This window comes from Cetorhinus maximus, chromosome 6 (genome assembly GCF_964194155.1).
Source record: "Cetorhinus maximus chromosome 6, sCetMax3.hap1.1, whole genome shotgun sequence".
In the NCBI taxonomy this organism is placed as follows: Eukaryota; Metazoa; Chordata; class Chondrichthyes; order Lamniformes; family Cetorhinidae; genus Cetorhinus; species Cetorhinus maximus.
In genome coordinates, this window is record NC_135884.1 from 118,134,915 (window position 1) to 118,159,483 (window position 24,569).

Below are 24,569 nucleotides of genomic sequence, written 5' to 3' on the forward strand. Positions count from 1 at the left end.
TTCTTTTCTATCCTGACCTGCTTGTTATGTTGCTGCAGTCCTTCAGCAAGCTGCCTTACTGCCTGATTTTGCACCTCCAAATTGGCAAGTTGTGTATTTGGAGCATCTTGCATGTCTACATCTTGCCGATCACCTAATAATAAAGATGACCACTAAACTCACATGGATCCTCTAGGCAATTGCTGAGCCCCTTTGCTGTTCTCCCTCCCCCACCCCTCATTTACTACACAGATTCAAATCATTCCCAAGGTGTATCCCATCATGGTGGATTGAACAATCCAGTTCTGGTGCCTTCTGATTTCAATATCATATATTGTTCCACTTAAATTATGAAATACTGAGAATTGCAGGGCATGGTAACATGCCAAAGGGTAATTCAATGTGATGCAGTTTCCAGTTAGATGCAGTGGGACACCCTAACATGGTATGAATTTTATTCCTGTGGTAGATGCTTTACAAATCCCATTTTTATCTTTAACACTGTTCCTGTTCTGTAGAACTCTGGGAAAGAGTGCCTGTACTGAAAAAGATAATCTGAAACAGTCAGACACAGATTTTAATCTCTAGTCACTGGGTCTGAGGCAGTAAGAAGAATCTCATCTTTCAATATGACAGAGCACAACACCAAGTAACCAACTGTTATACCATTTCAGTGGTGACTGGTAATTAGTAATTAAGTGGGTTCCACACGGAACAGTGGTAATGGTGCGTAGCTTGTTATTTTAGTGTATGAGAAATGGTAGGAAATAGATGTATTTTGTTAGAGAACTATATTCTGTTCATTTAAATATTCCATGAGGGCTGATTAGCTCAGTTGACTCAACAGTTAGCGTGTGATTCAGATTAATGTCAACAGCACAGGTTCAATTGCAATTCCACTGATGTAGACTTGTGACCTGCCCCCTTGCCCTACCTCTGAGAATGGAAGGCAATGGCAAATCACCACTAAAAATAAATAGCCAAGGGACTGGCTCAGAATGGACCATGGGCAGGCAATGAGCCAAGGACCTGAATTAGACAAAGTACATGTGAATGAATGAATATGTTTCATGTAATCTAAGCCAGTTTTTTGGTGTACATTTGGCCATCTCTCACAAGATTGTTTTATTCCACCATCTGAAGCAACAGAATATTGTACATTGCTTCAGTTGTGAGAGCACATTATCTAGTACACACCATGAAGGATCCATTGTTACAGACACTCAGTCAAACTGTTGTTTAATTAGACAATAGAATCATAGATTCATAGAAGGAGGCCATTGCCCCATCGTGTCTGTGCTGGCTTTCTGAAGGAACAATTCACCTAGTGACACTTATCCTCCTTCTCCCCATAGCCCTGCACATTCTTCCTTTTCAAATACTAATCTAATTCTCTTTTGAGCGCCTCTATTGAACCAGCCTACACCACATTCTCAGGCAGTGCATTTCAGATCCTAACCACTCACTGCATGAAAAAGTTTTCCCTCTTGCCACCGTTGCTTCCTTTGCCAATTAGCTTAATTATGTGCTCCCTTGTTCACAATCCTTTCATCAATGAGAACAGTTTCTCCCTATCTACTCTGTCCAGAGTCCTCCTGATTTTGAATAACTCTATCAAATCTCTTCTCAACTTTCTCTTCTCCAAGGAGAACGGTCCCAACTTCTCCAATCTATCTATGTAACACAGAAATTCCTCACCCCTGGAACCATTCTCTTGAATCTTTTCTGCACCCTCTCTAATGCCTTCACATCCTACCTAAAGTGTGGGGCCCAGAATTTAACACAATACTCCAGTTGAGGCCAAACCAGTGTTTGACCTAACTTCCTAGCTTTTGTACTCTAGGTCCCTATTGATTAAGTTCAGGGCACCATAGGCAGTGAAAGAATGATCCTGATCATAAGGAATATGAGGTCTCTTTATGAGTGCAACAGGCAATGCTGAAACCAAGAGAATATCAACTGTAGACCTGCAAGCTTTGTAACAATGAGCATAGACAATCAAGTCTGTCAGGACTAAGTAAGTAATTGCTATCAGGTGCATATTTCTAACTAAACCGTTACCCAATCCATCCAGGTGATGGAAATAAATCAGATTCGACGCAGGTGGCCAATTATTTGGTCTTTTACAATTAATCCATTAAGGCATTCTCTGAGCAAAGTTCTTGCCACTTGTGATGCCTAGAGAGAATGTGGATGATTAGTTTATTATGTGTACGACTGAGTCCAGGATATCATAGATATTATGCACAATATCTACTCAATCTGCTGCCCAAAAATGTATTGAATAAGTTTCTGTTTTGTTACTGAATGTAATCTAACAGCAAGGAATTGAAGAAATTAAGAATATTAAATTTTGAACAGAGATAGTTCCTGCAGTTCTCAGGCTGATGTGCATTCATGAACATAACCTACAAACCAGGTCAGAAATATAACAGAGTGATTTAATCACACAGAAAGGAAGTAATGTGCTGCATTTACTTTTTAAACTTGCAGCAAAATTGAGAAGAAGACATTGACATGTACTTTACTGAACAGTTAAGATATGAAGAGCCAGTGCGAATGCTGAAAAATGATTATTCTTTTAAATTACTACATCCTTTAGCTCCCCTCCCCCAATTGTGACAGATTTCTGAAGTGTTGATGAACCCTCAGGATGTTGGGATTAAAAGCATTGGGCCTTTTGTACAAAGCTTCAAAGCCTGATCCAAGCTTTGGTGTCAAAGGAAAGAAGTAGAATTGCATCATTTGAAACTAAGTGTGAAAATTGATTTTCATTAAAAATGATGAAACAATTTCTTACCTTCAGTGGAGAAGTGCGAAGTGTAAGACTGATCATGCGTAACAAACTGAAACCAAGGATTGAAATTACCATTCTGCAGAAATGTTATATCTTATGTAATACCTGTATAGCTTTGAATGTGATCCAAATACTGTTGATACAACCAATGATGGCTATCTGCCTTTACTAATGCCGCATTGGATTCAACGTAGTTTATTGTTAACAATACAATTGGATCGTTTACTGGCCTAGCATAAAAGTCTTTCTCAGGAGTCAGAAGGTGCCATATTTTCTTCTTATTGTTAAATTTAGCAAAAAAGTAGAGAGGCAAACACAATGGGCAAAATCGGCCGTGCCCGCTGGTGCGGGTGTGCTCGGTGGCATAAGCGGGCAAAATGGCAAGAAGGCCAAAAATCAGTTTCACAGCATCATGAAACCAGTTTGCAACCGTCTGTTCAGCCTGTCGATGGCAGGCCACATTTCTCATCATTGGATGCCGGGAGCCTCATTTTAATGCATCTGCATATCATTATAAGATTAGCCCAACATATTCGTTCCCCCCACCATGTCGGCGTGATTACATGCCAGCGTGTTTCACAACATCACATAAAAGGAATGCACTTAGCGGGCTGCACTTTGAAGGGAAATCGGAGGTGAGTACACAGTAACATTGCGAAGCGCTCGCCATGGTCACCTGTTAGACTTCAAGGTTGAGGCACATTAGGGGGTGGGCAAAGGCTGCCCTCCAGTTGTGGTGGCTTTGGGGGGTTACAAAGGCTGCCCTGCAGTTGAAGGTAACACATGTGGGGTGGAGGGGGAGAGGGAAGCGGCCACACATTAGAGACACCTTGCACAAAGTGACCATTCCTCTGCAGCTGTGACAGGTCAGACGCAGCCAATATGATTGGAGTCGGGCCTCTAGGTTATCTGTCCACTCAAGCAACGCAGAGGTATCAAAGTGCCACCAAGCGCTCTAGAGCTTTTCACTCCTTGGGCACAGAGTGCAAACTAATGAGTGTTTCAGTGGACTGCAGAACAGTTGGGTGACTGGGCATGTTGTACAACCTCCTTGCTAAAGCTGGCCATGGAGCAGTCACTGGTGGAGGCGCTCACAGCCCCTTGTAATGTCAGCATCCCGGTTTGGACCAGACTCCCCCATGGTTCAAGCTAACAGTGCAGCCTTGCAGTGCAGGTTAGGAGAATGCCGCCTGAGCTGAGAGCACAGCACCTAGTCCAATGGGCAAGGCTGCCGCCAATCGGTCAGGTGGAGTGGGTGGAGAAATGTGGGGTTTCAGGCAGCCATGCAGTGCACTAATGTCTGCCCATGCAAGTGGTGGCCTGCACTCTCCAGGTTGCATTGAGGTGCCTTCAGACTTAACTAAGAGAGGTTCTTAGTGCACCCATGCTAACCCACATGTCTCTCTCTTTAATCCTGTAAGAGGAGTACATCAGGATCACGGAGCCTGGTGAATTAGCTGCATGCCTCGTGGTGTACAGAGAGCAAATATGATGGAGAAGACAGCGACTGAGGTGCCTGGCTGTGCAGAGGGAGGAGCAGCACCCTCTGGAAGTAGGAGCAGTGGGACTCCCACACACGGCGCCAAAGAGCCACAGTGAGCTGTCACTGGTTGGCATCTAACAACACCCAGGGTCTTTAGACGCCACCTTTCATTCCTGCAGATGACCAAGAACCAGTGTTGCCGATGACTGCGCATGCCTAGGGAACTGGTCGGTCACATCTGCCAGCTACTGCAGGATTTGGCGCCATGGGGAGATAGAGGACATCCACTGCCAGTGGCAGTGGCTCCTTTCAGGGCTCCACTGTGGCCCCTGTGGGATATCACAAGCCTCCACCCACAACTGCATCCATAGTGTCATGGATGCCATTTTAGCGAGGGCACACAACTATGTGCATTTCGCCCGGGGTCAGGAGAGGCAGGATGCAAGAACGCAAGATGCCATCGACTGCACTCACATGATGCTCAGACCTCCATCGCACCATACAGTCAACTATGTCAACCACAAGACATCCCATTAGCTGAACTTGCAGATGTTGTGCAACCACCACAAATGCATCTTGCAGGTCTGCACACGGTTTCCAGGGAGTGTGCATGACTCCTACATTCTCAGCCAATCTCAGATCCCTAATGTCTTCCAGGGTCCACAGAGGCTGCTGGGATGGTTCCTTGGGGACAAGGGCTACCCGCAGAGGATGTGGCTGATGACACCCATGTGGCGGCCTCAGACTGCAGCAGAGCGACGGTATAATGAGGCTCATGCTGCAACTCGCAACTTTGCAGAGCAAACCATCAGGATGCTGAAAATGTGCTTCCAGTGCCTGGACCGGCCTGGTGGAGCCCTGTTATACACAGAGGGTGTCACGCATAGTTGTCACCTGTTGCGCCCTTTACAGCCTGGCACTGCAACGGGGAGAAGAGCTGGCCGAGGAGAAGATGGAAGAGCTGGAGGACTCCTCCGATAAGGAGGGCGTCGACAGTGATAAGGGTCAGGAGGTCCTCGAAGGTGACAATGGTGGCGATGAGGCCCTCACACTAGTCAGACAAGGCAGGCGCACTCAGGAGGCCCTTATAGCTGCTAGATTTATGGAGGATGATGACGACATGCAGTGAGGACACTCCATAGATCTTAACATAGCCTCTGTGAATATCTGACTCCTGCCTAGCCAAGTGCAGATCACTTGTGCTCTGTGATAAGGGTCATATCATAGAGACGCAGCCATTAAACTTTAGAAGCATCTGATCCTTTGTCCACCTTCAGCACCTGAGCCCTTCAGGAGCACAGCATCACTGGTCACAGATGCTGAGGAGATGGGGGCCAGCCCAACCTGAAAGGTGCTAACAGCACACAGAGAGAATGAGAGAACTCTGTGGTGCCTGCCCACGACATTCTGGTAGTAATGACATGCACCGTTGAGGTGCAGGCATCAGTAATGTGACCAGGGAGTGTGAGGCTGGACCATCACTGTGGTCTGAAGGCTGCACAGAGCACAGGGAAGAGGCCTTGGACTTAGACACCCGCCTCTTATCTTGTGCAGAAAGGTTTCACATCTGAGTGACACGAGCATTGCTGATCAGAACAAGGAGCCATAGGCAGGGAGCCAAGAATGGGAGTTCACTGACAATAGTGAACAGTATGTACAAATGATTAACACCCATGCCCAGGCTGTGCAACTGCTGTGGCTCAGTTCATAGCACCCTCACCTTTGAGTCAGAAGGTTGTGGGTTCATGTCCCACTCCAGGACTTTGAACAAAAAAAAAAGGTCAAGAACTGTGAATGTGCTCGAAAGAGTTACAAGAGGTACATCTTAACCTTCCTAACCCTGCCGCTACCTCTTGGTGCTCCCCGGACATCAACATGGAGGTGGAGGCAGCCTGCTGGCTGTGACGCCCTGTCTCTGATGACCTTGACAGGCGTCTGCTGGAGGGCCAAGCACTGGAGGTGCCTGGCCTGCTTTCGGAGTTCCGATGTGTGGCAGTGGTACCCTCCTTGAGCTGTGGAGCTGAAGCTGCTGGGGTCACAGGAAGAGGGGATTCGGATCGGCTGGACACCCCCAGAGTCACCTGGATCGATGGCCCCAGGTATGCACCTGCTGATGCCCCTCCCTACGGGTGCCCAAGGGCCCCTGGCTGACTCCTTGAGGAGAAGGGGTAGCTGGAGTGAGATTGAGCTGCCCTGCACCCCTCTCGTGTACACACTGTTGGAGGCAACTATGGCGTCAGCAATAGAGTTCAGCCGCGCAGCAGTGCAGGGGTGATGTCCTGAACCAAGGTCTCCATGGCAGCCGCCACCCTACCAGTGTTGACCTCAGTGCTTTGCAATGCTGGCGCTATCACCTCAGCCTGAAGGTGGACGGACTCCTCCATCGTGCCTTGCTATCTGCGGAGTGCAATGGATATCCCTTCCTGACATTCCCGAGCTTGCCTTTGCAGCTCCAGTAACTATGACATGACTGAGTCCAGAGGCTCATCATCTGACTTGGACTCAGCAAATTCCTGGCCTCCAGCAGTCCTCCGAGTATCAGAAACCTGGGAAATTCCTGCCTCCGCCTGCTGTGGACCAGACAGTGCGATGTGCTCACCAGATTGTGATCCCAGGGTTACACTAAAGCCAGGTCCCACCAAGGTGTGTGTCTCTGTGCTGGTGGAGTGTGTGGGTGAGTGCTGTGACGGGACTTCAAGGAGGGTGCATTCAGATTCTCCTTCAGAGGTTTCTTCGGGGCTTGATGGAGGCCCTGGGTCATGGGCTCCGTCGGCTGTTTCCCAGATGTGCCTGCGAAAGCAAGGAGAGATATTAAGCACATGGCAGTGGCCTGTGAAACAGGACACATCACTCAGGGCATAGTTGTCTGATGAATGTTGCACTGCTGGACGCTCACATGGTACAGCACAGCTGATCTCACCGTCAGCACAGGAATGGTCCAGATACTCACCAGCCAGCTGGATGGCTCTGTTTTCAAAGTCCATGAGGACCTTGATTTCAGGCATTTCTCTGTCGATAAGCGACCTCTCCCTGTTGTGTGCCAGCTTGTCTTGCATAAATAGAGATGGAGAGATTAAAAGCAAGACGCCTGCCTGGTCAGATGATAAGTATGCCTTGGCCTGTGTGGGTGGTGAGTGGTCCATGGACAGGATGAGGACAATGATGGTGAGCGTGACAGAGTGAATGGTGATGTCCCTTGAACTTGCTGTGAGTGAGGGCCCTGTGGTGACGGGCGCAGTGTGATGGGTTTGTGAATGTGTGAGTTGAGAGTGATGTGAAGAGTGACTTACCCTGGCAGAACAGAGGAGATCATTCATCCTCTTGCGGCACTGGGTGGCTGTTCTCCTTTGTCGGGCATTGGCGCTGACCACTACTTCCTGCCAAGCCGGATTAGCGATGTTGCTGTCCATTCTGCGGCCAGAGTGGGGGTAGAGGACATCATGGCGAGTCTCTACTGCATCCAAAAGGCACTCAAGGGACGTGTTATTGAACCTGGGGGCTGCAGTCTTTTTGCCTTTCAGGGCTGTGTCTTCTTTGCAGCAGTCGTGGGCTGGAAGCACTGACAGGTGTGCGCATGGCTGGACTTTAAATATGGTGCCCGGTGTGCTGAAGTGGTGAGGTGATGGTATAGTGGGAGAATGGGAGCCCACCCGCCATGGAAATGGCATGTTTCCCGAGAATGCATAATTAGTGCAGCAGGTTTGGGATGATACGGCGTGAAAAGCCGCCATTGCGGCCGGCAGGTAAAATAACATTTTACCCGCCCGCTACCGCACTTAGTGCAAATCTGGGACGATTCCACCCAATGGTGCAAAAGCAATGAAAAGCTTTAATTATTTTGCCCATAATTAGCACTGTTCCAAAAATGAACAGAAGTTAAATCAAATAAGTATTTTTACTGCCTTATTAAAGGAAAATCCTGATAAATATTCCGAATTATTTAGGGTAGTACAACAGAAGGTAAATCAAAAGGAAGTGTTTAACCCCAGGTCGGTAGAATTGGTGAGGTTTTAGCAAAATACAAAGTTTCAAGGTATTGAAGTGAATAGCTCAGTTGGTGTTTTCTGCCCCGCAGCATAAATAAAGGGGATATTGTAGAATATCTATTAGTCCCAAAAGTAAAATGGAGAAGGTAGACAGGAAGTGCAGAGATATAGGAGTTACAGAACTCACACCAGATTCGAGCATAGCAGGAAGTCCACCACAACAGAGTTAGCTACGTGAGTGTGACAGAGAAGCAGTGCATGAATAGCACGGACAAACAAGGATATTGGAACTGAGAGGTGTCATCTGGTTCTTAATGTTCTGCAGGCACAGCGCCGAAAACATTTATACCACATGGAACATATCAGATGTTAACAGTTTTCTTTGCATTACCCCATTAGAAAAGTAATTGAAGTCTGGTATTATCACACACCCCACTACATATAACAGAAACACAACTGAAGTTTGAACAAATTGTTGGCTTCCTCTATGTATAGGGCATTACAAAAATCCTATCACGTACCTAATAAGATTATTATGGTACAAATTTACAAATACTGTGCCTGCACCATAAGAAAATCAAATACCTCAAAATATATTTTCCAGCAGCGCAATAATGCTTGTACTGAGGAAATCAAACATGATACAGTGATTTGAAGAAGATGGACGAATGGATAAACAATTCCACAGAGACATGAGCTAACACTATAGGGAAATTTCCCCAAGACTTGGGGGCAGGGCTGGAAGCAGGCTCGGCCAGAAAATTTGAAAAATTCCATCGGGCTGTTTTGCCAATGTATTCTGCCTCCAGGAGTAGGTACCTCATGTGGCAATGGTGGGAAGCCAATTGAGGTTCTTTTGGAAACATTTGAGAGGCATTTCCCAGAACCGGAATTTTACCTGCAGTGCAGGGGACCCATGATCTATCTGTAATTCATCCATGCATAGCAGCCAAGTACACAGTGCGAGGTCCGGGAGGGTGACTTGCAATCTGATCTTTAAATGTGGGTAGTGACAAGCCTATGATTATCCACTGACAGAGATTTGCAATTGAAGAATCTTATTGAGATTGCTGTCATGGGTGATGCTCAAGAGTGAAGAAATGATTGCCTGCTCCCTCAGCCCCTCTCACCTCCATTTTGCTCTGCCCTCTCATGGAAAGGCAGCACCATCTTCTCTGATATACCTCTAGAGATAATGGTGCAGGCTATAAGGGCGCATAGGGAGACAGTGTTTCCTATAGACAGGAGAAAGAGGATAGCCACAGAAAACAAGCAGACAGGGTTGGAGGTGATTGAGGAGGTCAACAGCAGGAATGCTGGATACAGTGCTGCAAGATATTCAGGGCAGGAAAGGCGAGTGACATGGCACATTCAGGTACAAGCCCAACCCCACCTTACTCTGCCTTCTTAAGTCTTCTCCTGCACATCACTCCTCAGATTAACACAACTTGCAGGTGGACCCACTCCTCTCTATCGAGACACCCCCTAACATACTCATCTGACCAGACACCACTAACACTCAACTTCATCTTATTGCAGAGTTATACCCATCTGCAAATGTTGTCCATCCATCCTCTCAAAATATTTCACTTCTCACACTCATCGGTGTTCTCTTCTGCTGTAAAACCTAAGACTAGAGAGAGGCAAAAAACTGGGCCTGACCCTCAAGTCATCTTCATTCTGACAGCTGTGAGGGAGGAAGCAATGGAGATTAGCTGGATCTCTGCATTTGTGGTCATTGGGGATAGAGAGATGAGGCTCTTCCAGCTATCTGGTGACAGAATTAAATATCGCACAACCACATGTCACACAACACTCACTCATGTTGACTTGATGTCAGCAACCTCTGAAATATGATCATCTGCACAATGATAACATGGAACCCTCTCACCTTGTCAGTTCCAAATCAAGCCTGTCTTCTCCCACAGGACCTACAATCACCCCTCAGGAGCCTCTGATTCTGACCCCTTGCACCCGACTCAGACATAGCCTCACATGCTGCCTCCTCTCCTGACAGCCAGGTCTTCTCAAATAAAGGTGGAGGTGGGGCAGCCTTTGACAGCCCCCCACAGGCTCCAAAACCCAGAGGACATTGGTCACAAGCATCTAAGCAGTCAGAGCAGAGACACAAGCAGCCTGTCTCTAGCTCTGCTGAAGCCACAGGGGTAACATCATGTAGGAGTACTAGAAAAAGGAAGATAAAGGATTTGTAGTTGCACAAGAGTGTTTACTTTGGTGTTTAACGTGGTGTTTAATTGTCAAATTTCTGATTAATTTTTTATGCACCATAAAATGTATTTCACTGCTCCATTGTTCCACCTTACCTGCCTTTGCCTGCTGCCTGCCAAGTGGCCTTGTGAAGAATGGTAGGACAAGAGTTAAAGGAGAGAAGTAGGTGTTCATAAGAGAAATAAATTGTTTAATGTGGGACTGCTTTGTGTTGGGATCTGGATGGGTGGAGAGCAGTGGGTCCAGGTTTTGTCTGCCATATGAGTGCCTCAGTTTAGCTGTAGTGTGCCTCAATGAGGCTGTCCCAGGGGTCCCTGGCAGCTATGTGTGCAGCTGCTGGTGTCCCCACCACATCACTCTCTTCCTCCTCCTCATCCTCCTGCTGTTGCTCCTCCTCTGAAGTTGCTCATCAGTTTTTTCTTGCTCCAGCCCTCTTTGCTGCACCCTGTTGTGCAAGGTGCGGCAGACCACTACCATTCTGGAAACCCTGACCACTGCATACTGAAGGGCTGCCCTAGATATGTCCAGGCAAATGAGTCACATCCTCAGTATCCCAATTGCATGCTCAATCACAGCCCTGATGCCCATACGGCTTCTGTGTTACCTTTCCTGCTTGTCACAGGTCTCATCAGCTTCAAGGATCCATCTGCAGACCCAAGGTGTGAATATCTGTGGGGAGACTTGACTGGCACAGGATGAACGCAACATTTTAAAACGAGGTGGTGAAAACACTTACATCATGCATCGGATATCATATCACTACCACCTCATAATGCTGGATATAACTTACACTTGTATACAACGTATGTTCAATATTGCTTGGTAATTGGGAGGGTCAAACAGGATATAATTGGCAACAGCAAACACTTATAAAGTAATGTTGGAATTTCATTTCCTTAGTGGAGGCACAACATGTCTGCTGTTGGAGAGGCTGCCTGGGACTTTAAGCTGCTACTGGGTATCACATCACCAATTAATGCCTGCTTTATTGTCCCATGCTCCCCAACTCCTCAAGTGATGCATTCTCAAGTATATATCAGGCGATACCAAAAATATTTATAATTGTCTGACCCCAGAAAATTCACTAAGATCAGTGCCAAATCCTGCAGCTGTGCAAAAATCCTGCTGTACGTAATTACACCAGCAATCATGCTAGGGAGAAAAATCTGAGCTCCTCAGAGTCCACATTCCCTGTCACTTACTCATGTGCTTTCTCTTCTCCATTATCTTCGAAGGTGTTCCATGCAGGGCCTCATTTCAAGGGCAATGGAATATAAAAGTAGGGCGGTTTTACTGCAGCTGTACAGGCCCTTGGTGAGACCTCACTTGGAGTACTGTGTACAATTTTGGTCTCCTTTAAAAAAAAGATATAATTGCTTTAGAAGAGAAGGTTCACATGACTCATCCCTGGGGTGAGGGGCTTGCCTTATGGAGAACGGTTGAACAGGTTGGGCCTAAAAACAGTGTAGTTTAGAAGAATGAGAGGTGATCTTATTGAAACATATAAGATTCTGAGGGGGACTTGATAGGGTGGATGCCGTAAGGAAGTTTCAACTTGTGGGAGAGACTAGAACCAGGGGACAGACTTTAAGAATCAGACGTCTAGGGCTGAATTTTACGAGTTGGCGAGCGGGGCGGGGCCCGCTTGCTCACGTGTAAAGTGACGTGTGGTGACGCCATTGAGGCCATTGACAAGGTCAATTAAGCAATTAAAGGACCTGCCCGTCCAACCTTAAGGTTGGCGGGCAGGCCAGGAGCCCCGGCGGGAGCTAGAAAAAACATGAAACCTTATCCACCGGCGGGATGAGGTTTCATGTAGGCTTTAAAAAATTTTAATAAAGATTGTGTAAAAATTATGGATATGTCCCAACTCATGTTCTACTTTTATCTGTTTTACATGTAGAGCCGATCTCCCTGAGGCTGCACTTAGCCTCAGGGAGATGAGTGCGCTCTTTCATGAGCATGGGCGAAAGAGCGCACTCTCGATTTTGGGATTCTCCCCCCACCCCCGCCCACACAGGGAGCACATAGCGCTTCTGTGCGGACATCATGCTGGGCGGGCCTTAATTGGCCCACCCACATAAAATGGCGCCATGCCTCCAATCGAGGGCAATCGGGGGCATACGTGCCCGCCCATCAACTTCCCCCCCAACGGGGGGAAAATTCAGCCCCTACAGTTTAAGATGGAGATGACGAGCAATATTTTCTCTCAAAAGGTGGTTAGTCTGTGGAATTGTCTTCCCCAGAAAGCAGCGGAAGCTGGGTTCTTGAATGTATTCAAAGCAGAGTTAAATATATTTTTGATAAACAAGAGGATTATGAAGTCAGGGGAGGTGCTGGGAAGATGGCAAAGTGGAGTTGAAACCACAACCAGATCAGCCATGATCTTATTGAATGGCGGAGCAGGCTCGAAGACCTGAATGGACTACACCTGCTCCTAAGTCTCATATTCCTTTGAGTAAAATGGGATTTTCAAATTTGTACTAATTTGCACCAATATTTGGCATTCCATAGTAACATTTCTGAACTTTCCTTTACTTAAACCAGCTATGTGACTCATTTGCTGTTTAAGAAGTGTCAATGAATAGTCAACTATTATAGATGCATCGATGAGCTATTTTTCATTCATGCTAATGAAATAACATTAAACCAAAACTGCACACTGCTACCATCTTATTAGTGGACTATAAATGAAACAGAGCATTTAAGTACCTTTGAGTAAAAGAAGAAACATGGTTTAAGGTGTTTTATTGCAGGGGGTTTGGGTTTGTTCCAAATTTAGGTCCTGATTTCTTTTGACATCTACCTTTCTGCTAAATTCTGGAATGATACACAGTATTTACAGTCTATTTTCTATTCCAGGTAATAAGGAACATCAACACATATGCCAGAACAAAGACCATTGCTCAGGGCTTTCTGGATATAGCCCTATTTACTGCAAACGCATCACAGATGAAACACCTCCTGCAACAAGGCCCAGGAATACAGTTTTACTATTTCCTATTTGTTCTGTTGGTGTGTATGTGAAATACTCTTTATTACATAATACTATTAAAGTGGCTTCAGGACCCACTGTTTAGGATCCATTGCATGTGATGGTACAACTATTGTTTTTGTTGCAAACTATGAATTCAGCATTACTACATAATAACCTACATTTGTGGTATATTGGTAAGCCAAAGCCATAATTTCAAATCCCATCACAGCAAATTGTGGAATTGAATTTAGTAAAATTCTATCATTTGTGGGATAGAACCAGAAAAAGTGATCATCAGAGCTGCTCGATTGTTGTAAAAGCAGAAGTTTTTGACAAATGTTCTTCAGGGAGAGGAAATTACCTGTTCTGATCTACATTTGATATCAGTCCGATGCTATATGCTAAACTCTTAGGGCCAGGATTTTCTGGTTGTCGGGAGAGCTCGGCGGGGGCGAGCAGGAGCGGCCGTGAATCAGACCGCCACCCGCGATCGGCCATAGTTGCCATTTCACGCTGGCTGGCCAATTAACAGCTAGCCAGCATGAATCGCATGTTGCAGTGCTCAGCGTTGCCTGTGTGGGGGAGGGTGGGGGGGAGGAGGGTGAGCGCGGAACTTAGCGCATGCACACAGGTGCGCACAGTAAAAGCTCCCTGAGGCACAGAGCTGAAGCGTTTTGAAAATAAAGAATAAAGAGTTTAAAAATGTTAATAACGTCCCCTCATGCGACATTGTCCTGGCATCATTGCACACTCGTGCGATATTTCAGTTGGTGGGCGCGCACGGGAATCTGCAGCGCGCCCGCCAACAATTAACAGGCCTATTAACGTTTGGCGGACAGACAAAAAGGCGTTGTCGCATGAGCAGGGACATGTTTCAAATTAGTTTGAAAATTTTTTTTTTTTAAATCACTGATCTGAACCCCATCCCATCCGTGGATGAGGTTTTGCAAAAAATCCAAAGGCCGCTTGGCCTTTTCGCCTGTCCGCCAAACGTAAGGTTGGATGGGCAGCAAAAAGCTTCATTTAATTAGATCTTTAATGGCTTTAATAGGCCTGTTAATTGTTGGCAGGCGCACTACCGACTCCTGTGTGTGCGAGTGTGCAATGATGCCGGGACACTCGCCCGATATCATCATGTGTCATTTTACACTTCTTCGGGTCGAGGGCATGCCCACTCAACGGGTGCAATATGCTGCCCTTAATCTCCTCTGGATTGCCAGGGAATTTCATTCATTTGGAAAAACAATTACTGTGGCACTTATGGATGGACAATAAATGCAGCCTTGTCAGTATCATCCTCATCCCCAAGCAAATTTTTAAGATGACTCAATTTGGTTCTATTTGCTATGACTCAGTTGCAAAAAAGAATCAGTGATTGCTCTTTGTTTATTGAGAGGTTTGAAGTAGTAGGGGTTCAGTTATTCGACATTTAAAATGAATTAAATTGCTAAATAAGACAACCCATTTCCTCTTAAATGGTTCACTTGTAAGAAATGCATAGACAGAAAAGCAAGTTTCCTTCTGTAACAAAACAATGGTACATTTAATTATGCTTCAAGGACATTATGCTAAATTTAAGTATCAATGATAAACCATTTTTATGGTGATTAATGTTAAATAATATAATGGGCTCTGTATATTGTCACACACTACAGGTTTTGTCCAATGTTAACATTTGTTGTTTTGCAGTGCATCTCCATCATACTTCAGTTGATTGTTGCAGCCCTGTTAATTTATAAAGGATCAAAGAACATAGAATGTGATGATCCTGAACGCAGGCTCAGTGACAGGTATATTGGCTCTTACTATATATATACAGCTTGTTCTTAGAAGATTTATCTTGTCTTTCACTTAGTAGCCCATATATTAAGATTTAACTTAAAGCAAGCAAAAGATTTCTCGCGTAATATGTATGTCAGTGGAATAGCTGAATAAGAATGTGGGGGTAAAATTACAGCACAGATGTTTCCAGTGCAATTCCTCCAAAATCAGCCAAACCAATGCAAAAGATCACAGAATCTGAAGGGAAGGTTATGTTCCTACATTTTTTGCACTAGTTTAAAAAATGGCAGAATGGAAGGCAGCCCTGCTCACGGAACTAGCCATGCCTACAGGTTGAATTAAGGAGCACAATAAGTTTCAAATTGTGCCAATTTGCAGGCTTTCGGGGGTGAGGGGGGCTTCACATTAAGATGTATTATTAGGCACAGGGCACTAGTAGGCACCTTTTAATTTTTTTCAAACGTCAGATCAATTTAATTTACAAATAACTTACAAAAGCAAATTTTGCCTTTAATTGACAAATCAACTGGCTACTGTACACCAATGAAACTAGTAAATGGTTTGTATAATTTTTTTTTAAAGCCATGTTTAGCTATTTAAAATCTAGTTAGTGCTCCAACCAAAACCAGGTGCTTGACTAGGCTTATTCAAAATGCTTATTCTTTGTAATAAATCTCTTTTCAGCTGCATCAGTAAAACTGAACCAGGTTACCACCCTTAAAGACACCAAGGAATTCTTTCAACGCTAGAAAAATAAAGCAATTATATTCTAAAAACCTGCCCAATTGCGTTGCATTTTATGATGAAGTCATGTGATTATGCAAATAAGTTTGAATATAAACTTGAACTGTCGCTTAATTTAGGAAAACCAGTGCAATTTTCAGCATAATTTGTGCTCAGATTGCCAATTGCGCCCAAAGTGAAAACTCTGGACTGTGATTCTTGCCTGGCAGGGTCAGACATTTTCCTCATAGCTCCACTAGCCAATGGATACAGAAGCAATAAGGATTAGAGTTTCTAAAGGAATTCAAAATTGGAAGAAAAGACAAACTTACACGCAGGCACGTTTTGTGTTAAATTATCATTAGAACACTCAAAACATTTACCAAGCAATGAAAAGTTTCCCATTTGTAGAGCAAATTCACAATGCTCCATTCCAACCCAAATTTTGCGAAAATGGTAAGTCTTTCAAATAACGCTGTTAGTGTGATATCATTCATTTTTTAAAATTCCATAACTAGCATTTTGAATCAAAACAGTTCTTTTTCCGTGTTTGCTATTAATTATTGTTCAAATGTTATCCAAAATGGCCACATTACTTTCCACTGATTATATGTGAGGATTGGTAGCATTCTCTTAGGCAGAAATTGTAGTACTTAACATAAAAGTGGTGATCTCTGCCCACAGAAGTAAAATGAAAATATCATGATTTGACTCATTTTCATCTTCTTTGCTCTTAGTTTGGTAATATAGCAGAGTATAGGCAGTTTATTAAAGAGAGGCTATTCATTAAAGACCAACCGAACAGGAAAATGTTTATACTTGTGACCTGACCTCATAACTGATAGGCAATCAAATCTTCTGCGTGAAAATTATTTTGATAATATTTGGTCCTTGCTGCATATTCCACTAGGCTTTGTTTTTGTGTCATGGATTTATGTTGGAACTGTAGTAAACAAATCAACTTATTATCTCAGAGAGGTTGGAGCAAAGATTGACATTGGTCATGTGATCTCTGTTCAATGTACAATGACTCCAATGAGGTCAAAAAAGAACTTTTGGAAAAGTTACTTATGATCTTACACTGTCTGCTCAGAGCAGGAACAGACATTGGACAGTAGCCAAGAAATTACTTCCTTAGGGCCAAAATGAGTCTGTGAGTCTGGGTGTGCGAGGAATAGTTGCTTAAAGGTAAGAAGTAAGGATGTATGAAACCAGAAAGAATGACTACTAATGACCCGGAAGGGAATTTGAAGTGCAAGTGTCTGGCTCAGAATTACGTAATTGCAGAGAATGGCAGCTTGGAGTAGGACGATAACCTTTCTGGTTATTTGGACTGTGGTCATCGGGATTAGAAAGGAAATCTATGTGGAAAACAGCAAAAAGCTGCTTGGATCAGTGAGAGACATGAGTGACAGTGAGCTATGCCTGCCAGGAATGAGAAAAAGAAATTATGAGACTGTAAAAAACAGAAACACAAATTTATATGGTTAGAGAGAGCCAGTAGCTGCTGTTTGTATTGGACAATGTTTAATAGTCAGAGTGGGACCATGCTTAAAACTAATGTGCATTACGTTTATTGCACATGTGCATGTTATTTTAATCCTTGTCTTTTGCCAATGTTTTAACTTTGTTATCTGTAAGATTAAGGCTGGTTTTAATATATTGTGTTGTTTTCAAGCAAAGAATACAGCATCTAGTCTACAAAGCCAAAGTCAATGGCCCCAATATTTACTGTGGTGAGGTTCTGGAGCTATTGGTGTTGAGGTGGTGGCAGGTGGTGGTGGGTGGGTGCAGAGTTTGGGGGATGGAGGCCAGAGTTATTGTCAGGTAACCTAACTCCAAGCATGCACTGTTTCATTTGAATAGATTTCCTGTCTGAAAACCAACCTATTGACATGCTTGTCAGGCGGGGAATACTCAGAAAAGGCCACTATTATATTTAGTTGTTTCTGGGGATACCAATTGCAGAGGACAGTTGGGGGGAGTGGCACAGCATGGTTGGGAGTGTTGGGGTGATCACCAGATACTCAGAGGAGATTGGGTGGGGGTAGGGGTCAGTGAGAGATCAGGGGCGGAGCCAGGGGCTGGGATGGCGATGTGGGGGTTGAAGGGAGATTGTGGCAGTGACAGGGTGTTCACAAGCCAGCTGGTTGGGTCAGCTCCACCTGGCCCGCAAGTAGTGCACTAAGCTGATGGATCCAGCTCTTCACCTCCTTTTATCTGCTGGTTTTTCCCAAAGCCCAGGAAGTCAGGCTAACATAAATTAAAAATAAAAACCCCATCTAAATGAAGGCATGTCACCTTGATAATAGGTTTCAGTGATTAACACGCTACCTGAGAGCATTCGTTAACACCTCCGTTAAAACCAGACTTGCACGAGTTTGAGACGGTTGGGTTCCTGTTTCAGATTTCATCATTTTAACTGCCCATCCAATCCATTTTTTTTTAAAGTATCCAATAACATTTTATTTCACTGAATGCATTTGTTGTGCCTTTGAAAGACCTGCACTAGGACTGCTTAACAACAGCTCCCACTGAATATTCAGAGGCAAACATGTCACACAATGTAAATGAGTTGACAGATAACTGTCCATATTCATATAGTAATATCACCATGATCCATAAAAAGAAGAATTTAGCCACAATTTAGTGTTTATTTTTGTTCATTTGTTTTCGAAACCTGCTATTAACTATTAACTATTGAACAGTTATTTAAAATATGTCTCTGCATGTTGCATAATTATACATTTTTTCAGACATTATGAAATTTATTAAATGGCCTTCAGGCTCTATTTGTGTCCTTAATTTTTTTAGCTGAATCATTTTCTGCAAGGAAGCTCTGTCAGAATTGACCCCTAGATATCTGGACAATTAATAAAACTGTACTGGTGATACAGAGATACTTTCATACTGCAACACCTGAACAAAATAAAGGGACAGCAACTTTTGCCATTCTCACCAGAAAAATACAAAATTACCCTTAAAGCCAAAGCCATTGATAAAACCTCTGACATGTAAAGATAATGCCCCAAGCTAAAAAAAATATAACTTTCAAAAGTTTCTTCAAAGTGGGAGGGCAGAACTGTTGTTCAAGAGAGAGAGAAGTAGAAAGATTTTTTTTAAGGATAAAAGAAACAAAACTCAACACTTGCAATTGATGTTGCTGTGGATGTGTTTTTTAGAATGATAGAAAGCTATTGAGGAAGTTCTTAAACAGCAGCTAATGTCGCCTGCTATATCAATAGCAATGTATTAGACATTAGCGAAAAACTTAAACCATTGCCTAAATGACTCAAATTACAGTGATCCAAATAGCACAAAATGGATTACAAGTTAACAAAAAATTCCTAATGCCATTGCTCAGTTAAATACAACTATAGGTTTTGAAAATGAGGAATCTCTAAATTTAAAGCACATTAAAATGTTAAATTAAAATGTCATTTACTAAGAGGTAGCAGAGCGCATTGTAGCCATAATTGCATATGCTAAAATCTCCAAGGTATTGAAATCACGCTGTGCAATATTAGTAACACTGACATCAATGCGTATGTATGAAAACTCCTCTGTTCACTAGGCTAATGAAGATCGTCACCCAATTAAAATTTAAAAAGTTATTAATACCACACAGCATTCTAAACCTCCAGAAATACTTTTGTTGTGTTTACATATTCCACTGCCTTTCTTTTAATTCTGGTACAAAGCTGTGTTGCAAATTTCAGCATACATCACGTTTTAAATGTTGAGCATGCAGCTTGTGGGATTAAGCAAAATCGACTGTAACTATTATCAATTATTGAATTTTATTTGATCTACATGGTGCCTACAACCTGGTACATTGCTGTTCTTACTGCTGCTCCAAAAAAGCAACCAACTGTTCCCAAAAAAAACTGCATTTTGCCGGATACAATCTAAGGGTATCATTATTCCACAACTACTGTTCTGAGACAGGTAGCAACTGAGAGCAAAGCATTGCTGGCAGGGCCACATTATAGTGTTAGTCCCATTACTCTCTGGTCAAAGAGAATTGAAACCTTTAGAATTGAGGATTAGACAGGATGCTGAGTGGGGCCCCCAAAAATATAAAGCAATAAAGCAAAGATTGATGACAATTGGCTTATGACCGTTATAAATGTACCTGCTGGCCCTTTAGATGAATTTCCATCTTCACTACCTAGCAATACTAGACACCTACTTCACACAGGCATAATTTAAGGTCAGCAGTAATGAGCCGTAACAATGGAAAGTAGTGTGTATAATACCATCACATCATTATCACCTCATACAATACGCCCATCTATTTTAAGATGGACATTTTGAGTGTTGGCCTGAAATAATGTGAAACTTTGGATTAGTGTGAATGTGAACAATTACAGATCTCCCCATATTTCCTGTCTACAGTACTAAAATGTGCAGTGTAATTGGCTTTTGAACTAAGTTCAGATCATAAACTTTTTCTAAAGGTTTTTGAAGCATATCTCAGGAAGAGAATTATCTCCAGCAACCAGCATATTATTTCACATGAGCCAGTCCTGTGGACTCTGTTCAAACATTAGAGAGGGAGAAAAATAGCCCAGTTCACAGACCAGCTCTTTTACTTTGGCAAAGCCTCAGTAAGACTTTTGATATCAATGTATTCGCATAGTAATTATTTTATCACCATGATAGAATTTTACTGCGATTTTCAGCTAAGTAGGTACTCAGCTATATCTCCTAGCTGTTTACTGCTTTGTGTTTGGACATGTAAATTTTTTAACTGTGGTCTCAGCATAAAGCTGCTGTTTCACTCCAGGGTGTTTATAAAACAATTGCTGTGTTAATGGAGCCTGGAATGAGAAATCTTGCAAGTGGATGCACTAGATATCCTTTGAATTGTGTAGGAAATTAAATTATTTATTAAATGAAGCTGATGGAGGTTCTGCCAATTTAAATTAGATGCAGAAGATAGACCTGATTTAATATTTTTAGTGATGCCACTAAACTGTTTGTGTGGCTCAATGCATGAACAAATATAACAGAACGTGCTTAATCACATTAACTAATACCATTATTTATTGATTTATTTATTGTTGTGACATTGCTCAGGTTTTGTAGCTGACTACTTTTGAGAGTTGGAAACATTTTAATTAAACATATTAGGGGAAGATTTCTGTGTGTTATTTGTAGTAAAATCATGGAGATTTGTAAAGATATTTTTACAAGGTCACTACATAGCTTCCTCCATTGTGGACTTGCAAATACCACTTGCAAAGTGCCATATTTCCTGGTGCTCCTTATCCTGGGGTGCCAACTGATCAGTGACCTGGAAAGTTAGGTGGGAGGCTACACCCTCCCTCAGCTCACTCGTGTGTCCCTGACAGGTCTGCACTTATTGAAGGCACAGTTCAAGCTCTACCTTTGGAAATCCAAGGGCAATATCAAAGGTTAGAAACTCAGTAATAATATATTCTGCCCCTTTTGCCTGACCTTTGCCTATGGTATTAAGTGTTCTCAAGTGACAAGAGTTAGGAAAATCACCCTTATAGTCCCCAGCTACTCTTCTCCAACAATGTCCCTAAACCCCATAAGCACTATATAATTCAGCAGCAAATGTAGGTTTTCCAGCTGGATATCCTGGTCCCTCTTCATGAGGCTGTTAATTTAATGCTAATTTTTTTAACCAAATTTTGTATAGGCTTGTGCTGCGTGTCCAATCTTCACAGAGATTGGGTTGAGATTGCTCATTGCACATGGCTGCTTCTGGTGACAAAGGAGCAAACTGGAGGCAGTGATCCAAAGGCTCACTGACCAAGCGCCAAGTGATTGTGGGGTGGTAGGGTGGGGGGTGGGGTATCATGACCTCTCCCCCTCCCCCTCCCCCCACCAACTTCCCCCCCCCATTGGCTCTGCCACTGGATCCATCACTGGGTAAGTCAGCTAACCTCATACTAACCTTAATTAAAATGTTTAAATGCTGGCATTGATTACAGTGCATCAGTTCATATAATATAACAGACTCCACCCTGAGAGCTTTCACATGCAGCCTCCAAGCTGACACTCAGTGTAAAAAAAAGTCAGCATGTCTTCCACCATGACCTTGATGTATTTGATTCCTAGCTCTTTACTCTTTGTTTTCAGAGTACATCTGCTGAATAATATTGTAACCGGTTTGATCCTGGTGATCACAGCTGTCAATGTTTTCATCACTTCATTCTGGTTCAGTCCTCCCCACACCACGCCAGAGGAGCAGCGCCTCAGCCCAGTTGCCACCTGCACTAACTGTTGACCATTATTTGTGCACACAATAAAACCAGCTGCAGAAAAATAAAGTACAACTGTACAAGCAAACGGCTCCATCTTTTATTTGGCATCCTCCCGTCACCAATTAACGGTTTCCCCTTTTTTCTGCCCAGGCTCGCATACATTACTGTACAGCACAGACAAGGTACTACAACTGTTACTTGTACACGAGTTAAAGATGTTTAGCAACGGATGCCTTCACATTGGGGAAGGGAGTTCTGATAGATTCTTCCAGTTGTCGCTAGACTCAAAACTCCAGCAACATAAAACGATGTTCACATTGATCATTAAACTGAACCACTCTTAAAGGTCACAGTTAAAAGGGCGCTGATTTCAACTCTTCTTTGTCTAAAACTGCACTTTGCCGAATTAATTTACGCCTCCCTTTGGAAAGGGTTGATTATAGTTACCGGAGTTTCTCGAATTCCTTGTTGTGCTTTTTGAGGGGGTAGACAGTGTGCTCTGGATAATGATATTTGTCAGTATGTCAGAAGTGTTGCATCCGCTGCTTAGTTAATTCCAGATGCGAATGTATTCGCGGTTGGTTGCTCAGAGGTGTAGATAGTGCGTATCCAAAAAACGAATTTATACTCAAAAGCAAAATACTGCAGACGCTGGAAAGACTCAGCAGGTCGGGCGGCGTTAACCTCTACCACCTTCCGGCTCTGCTCAAAGTCCCTGAAGAGCTAACCGAGTTTCTCTCTCCACAGATTCTGCCTGACCAGCTGAGCGTTTTTCAGCAGTTTCTGCTTTGATTTTCGAATTCATACTCATCTGATTGGTTCGTATGATTTCAAATGGCAATACGACGGTGTGTGGATCAGCCCATGGCATTTCTGCAATGAATTCAAACCAAGTCTTTAAGGAAAGCAAAAAAGCAAAACAACTGATTTTACAACGTTTAGCTGCAGAATTCACGTTGCAATGATAAATCGCAGCAGCCCCCAGATTAACACTGATATCAGAGGGGTACACTCCACACTTCTAGTTGCAGACATCGAGTACATACATGCCTGCTTGCCACGTTTTGCTTGAGAAACGTGTTTAGACTGAGCTGAAACAAAAGCAGAAAATGTTGGAAATACTCAGCAGATCCGGCAGAGAGAAACAGAGTTAAGGTTTCAGGTCAGTTAGCCGGTGTGGTATTATTGTACCAGGCGTGTTTGCGGAATCCCGACCAGCAATGGATCAACCGCACTAAGAAAACGCCAACAAACTTACCCGAATGTGAAAAAGTCACTGGTGTCAGCTTGGAGCAAGATGAAGTGGAACAGGAGCTCTTTCCAGTTGAACAACCTCTTGATGTTGTTGTAATTCTCAATGACATTCCCGCATGATGATCGGAGTGACATTAATGAAATTGTTCGACAATCAGGGAAAGCCTGAGCTGGACATACCACTTACTCCAAAATAATCCGCTATTCGCCTTTCCTTAGCAGGTCTTATTGTGGTTTAAAACCTTTGAAACAAAGAGCTGGGAAATGAGAAAGAGGCCCTCCAACTAAAGCCCAATGTAAACGCGAGGTTTGTGGAGATGCACAGTACATTACCAAGATTTATATAAGTTTGCATCACGCACTTCAAAGGGATAGGGGCTGGGGGACGTGTTTAGGTGCTAATATCGCCGCTTGGGTAGTAAGATGTGTAATGGATCGAGACCATTGATATCTAATCATTTGGAACAAGATAGAGGGGCGAAGGTGCGTTCATTAGAGAGATGATAGTATCAGGGTGGCGTGCTTTATATTCGACCACGTTGTCCGCAGCCAACAGTGCCTACAGCTTTCAACTTGAAACATTATTATTAAATATTAACAGTATCTGTTAACAGGGAAAGAGTTGAGGTTGTCCATTGGGTCACCAATTTGTAAAAATCCAACCTCCTCTCAGGTAAACGACACACACTTGCCTGGTGGATTAGAGAGAATTTCCTAATTAGTGCTGCGTGCTATTTTTCAAACAGAATGTAGTGGTCCCTTAACATTACTCTCGAAAACAAACATCTGATTGAAATTCGCCCTCTTAGTCCTTGCAGCTAAACTCATTTCGGATTAGAATAACATCCAGGCAAGAGGCACGGGTCTTGCTTATTATCCCCAGGGGTTGTCTGATTACAGGATCCCGAGTGCATCACAATACAGAATGCACCTTTACAAGCATCTGTGTAATGTGCCCCCTCCCCTTCCACCCCCCCCCGCCCCAGTGTGACTGGAAGATATTTGCTGTGGATGTAATGTTTGCTCGGGACATATGGCGCAAGCGACAGAATTGGCAACTGGGGCTCCTTTGGGCTGTCTGCTGGTCGATCCATTACGTGAGACGTCAGTTTTATTCATT

General features: G+C 43.6%; 1 protein-coding gene across 1 annotated transcript in view; it reads left to right on the plus strand.

Moving 5' to 3' along the window:
* Positions 1–22,265, plus strand: part of LOC144681379 (ninjurin-1-like) — a 45,150-nt gene extending 22,885 nt beyond the window's left edge. The window contains exons 3-5 of the mRNA XM_078542972.1: positions 13,337–13,489; positions 15,141–15,241; positions 22,071–22,265. Of these exons, the coding sequence (XP_078399098.1) occupies positions 13,337–13,489; positions 15,141–15,241; positions 22,071–22,218 (402 nt within the window). The 3' untranslated portion in view covers positions 22,219–22,265. The remainder of the gene's footprint in view (positions 1–13,336; positions 13,490–15,140; positions 15,242–22,070) is intronic.
* The last annotated feature ends 2,304 nt before the right edge of the window (positions 22,266–24,569 follow it).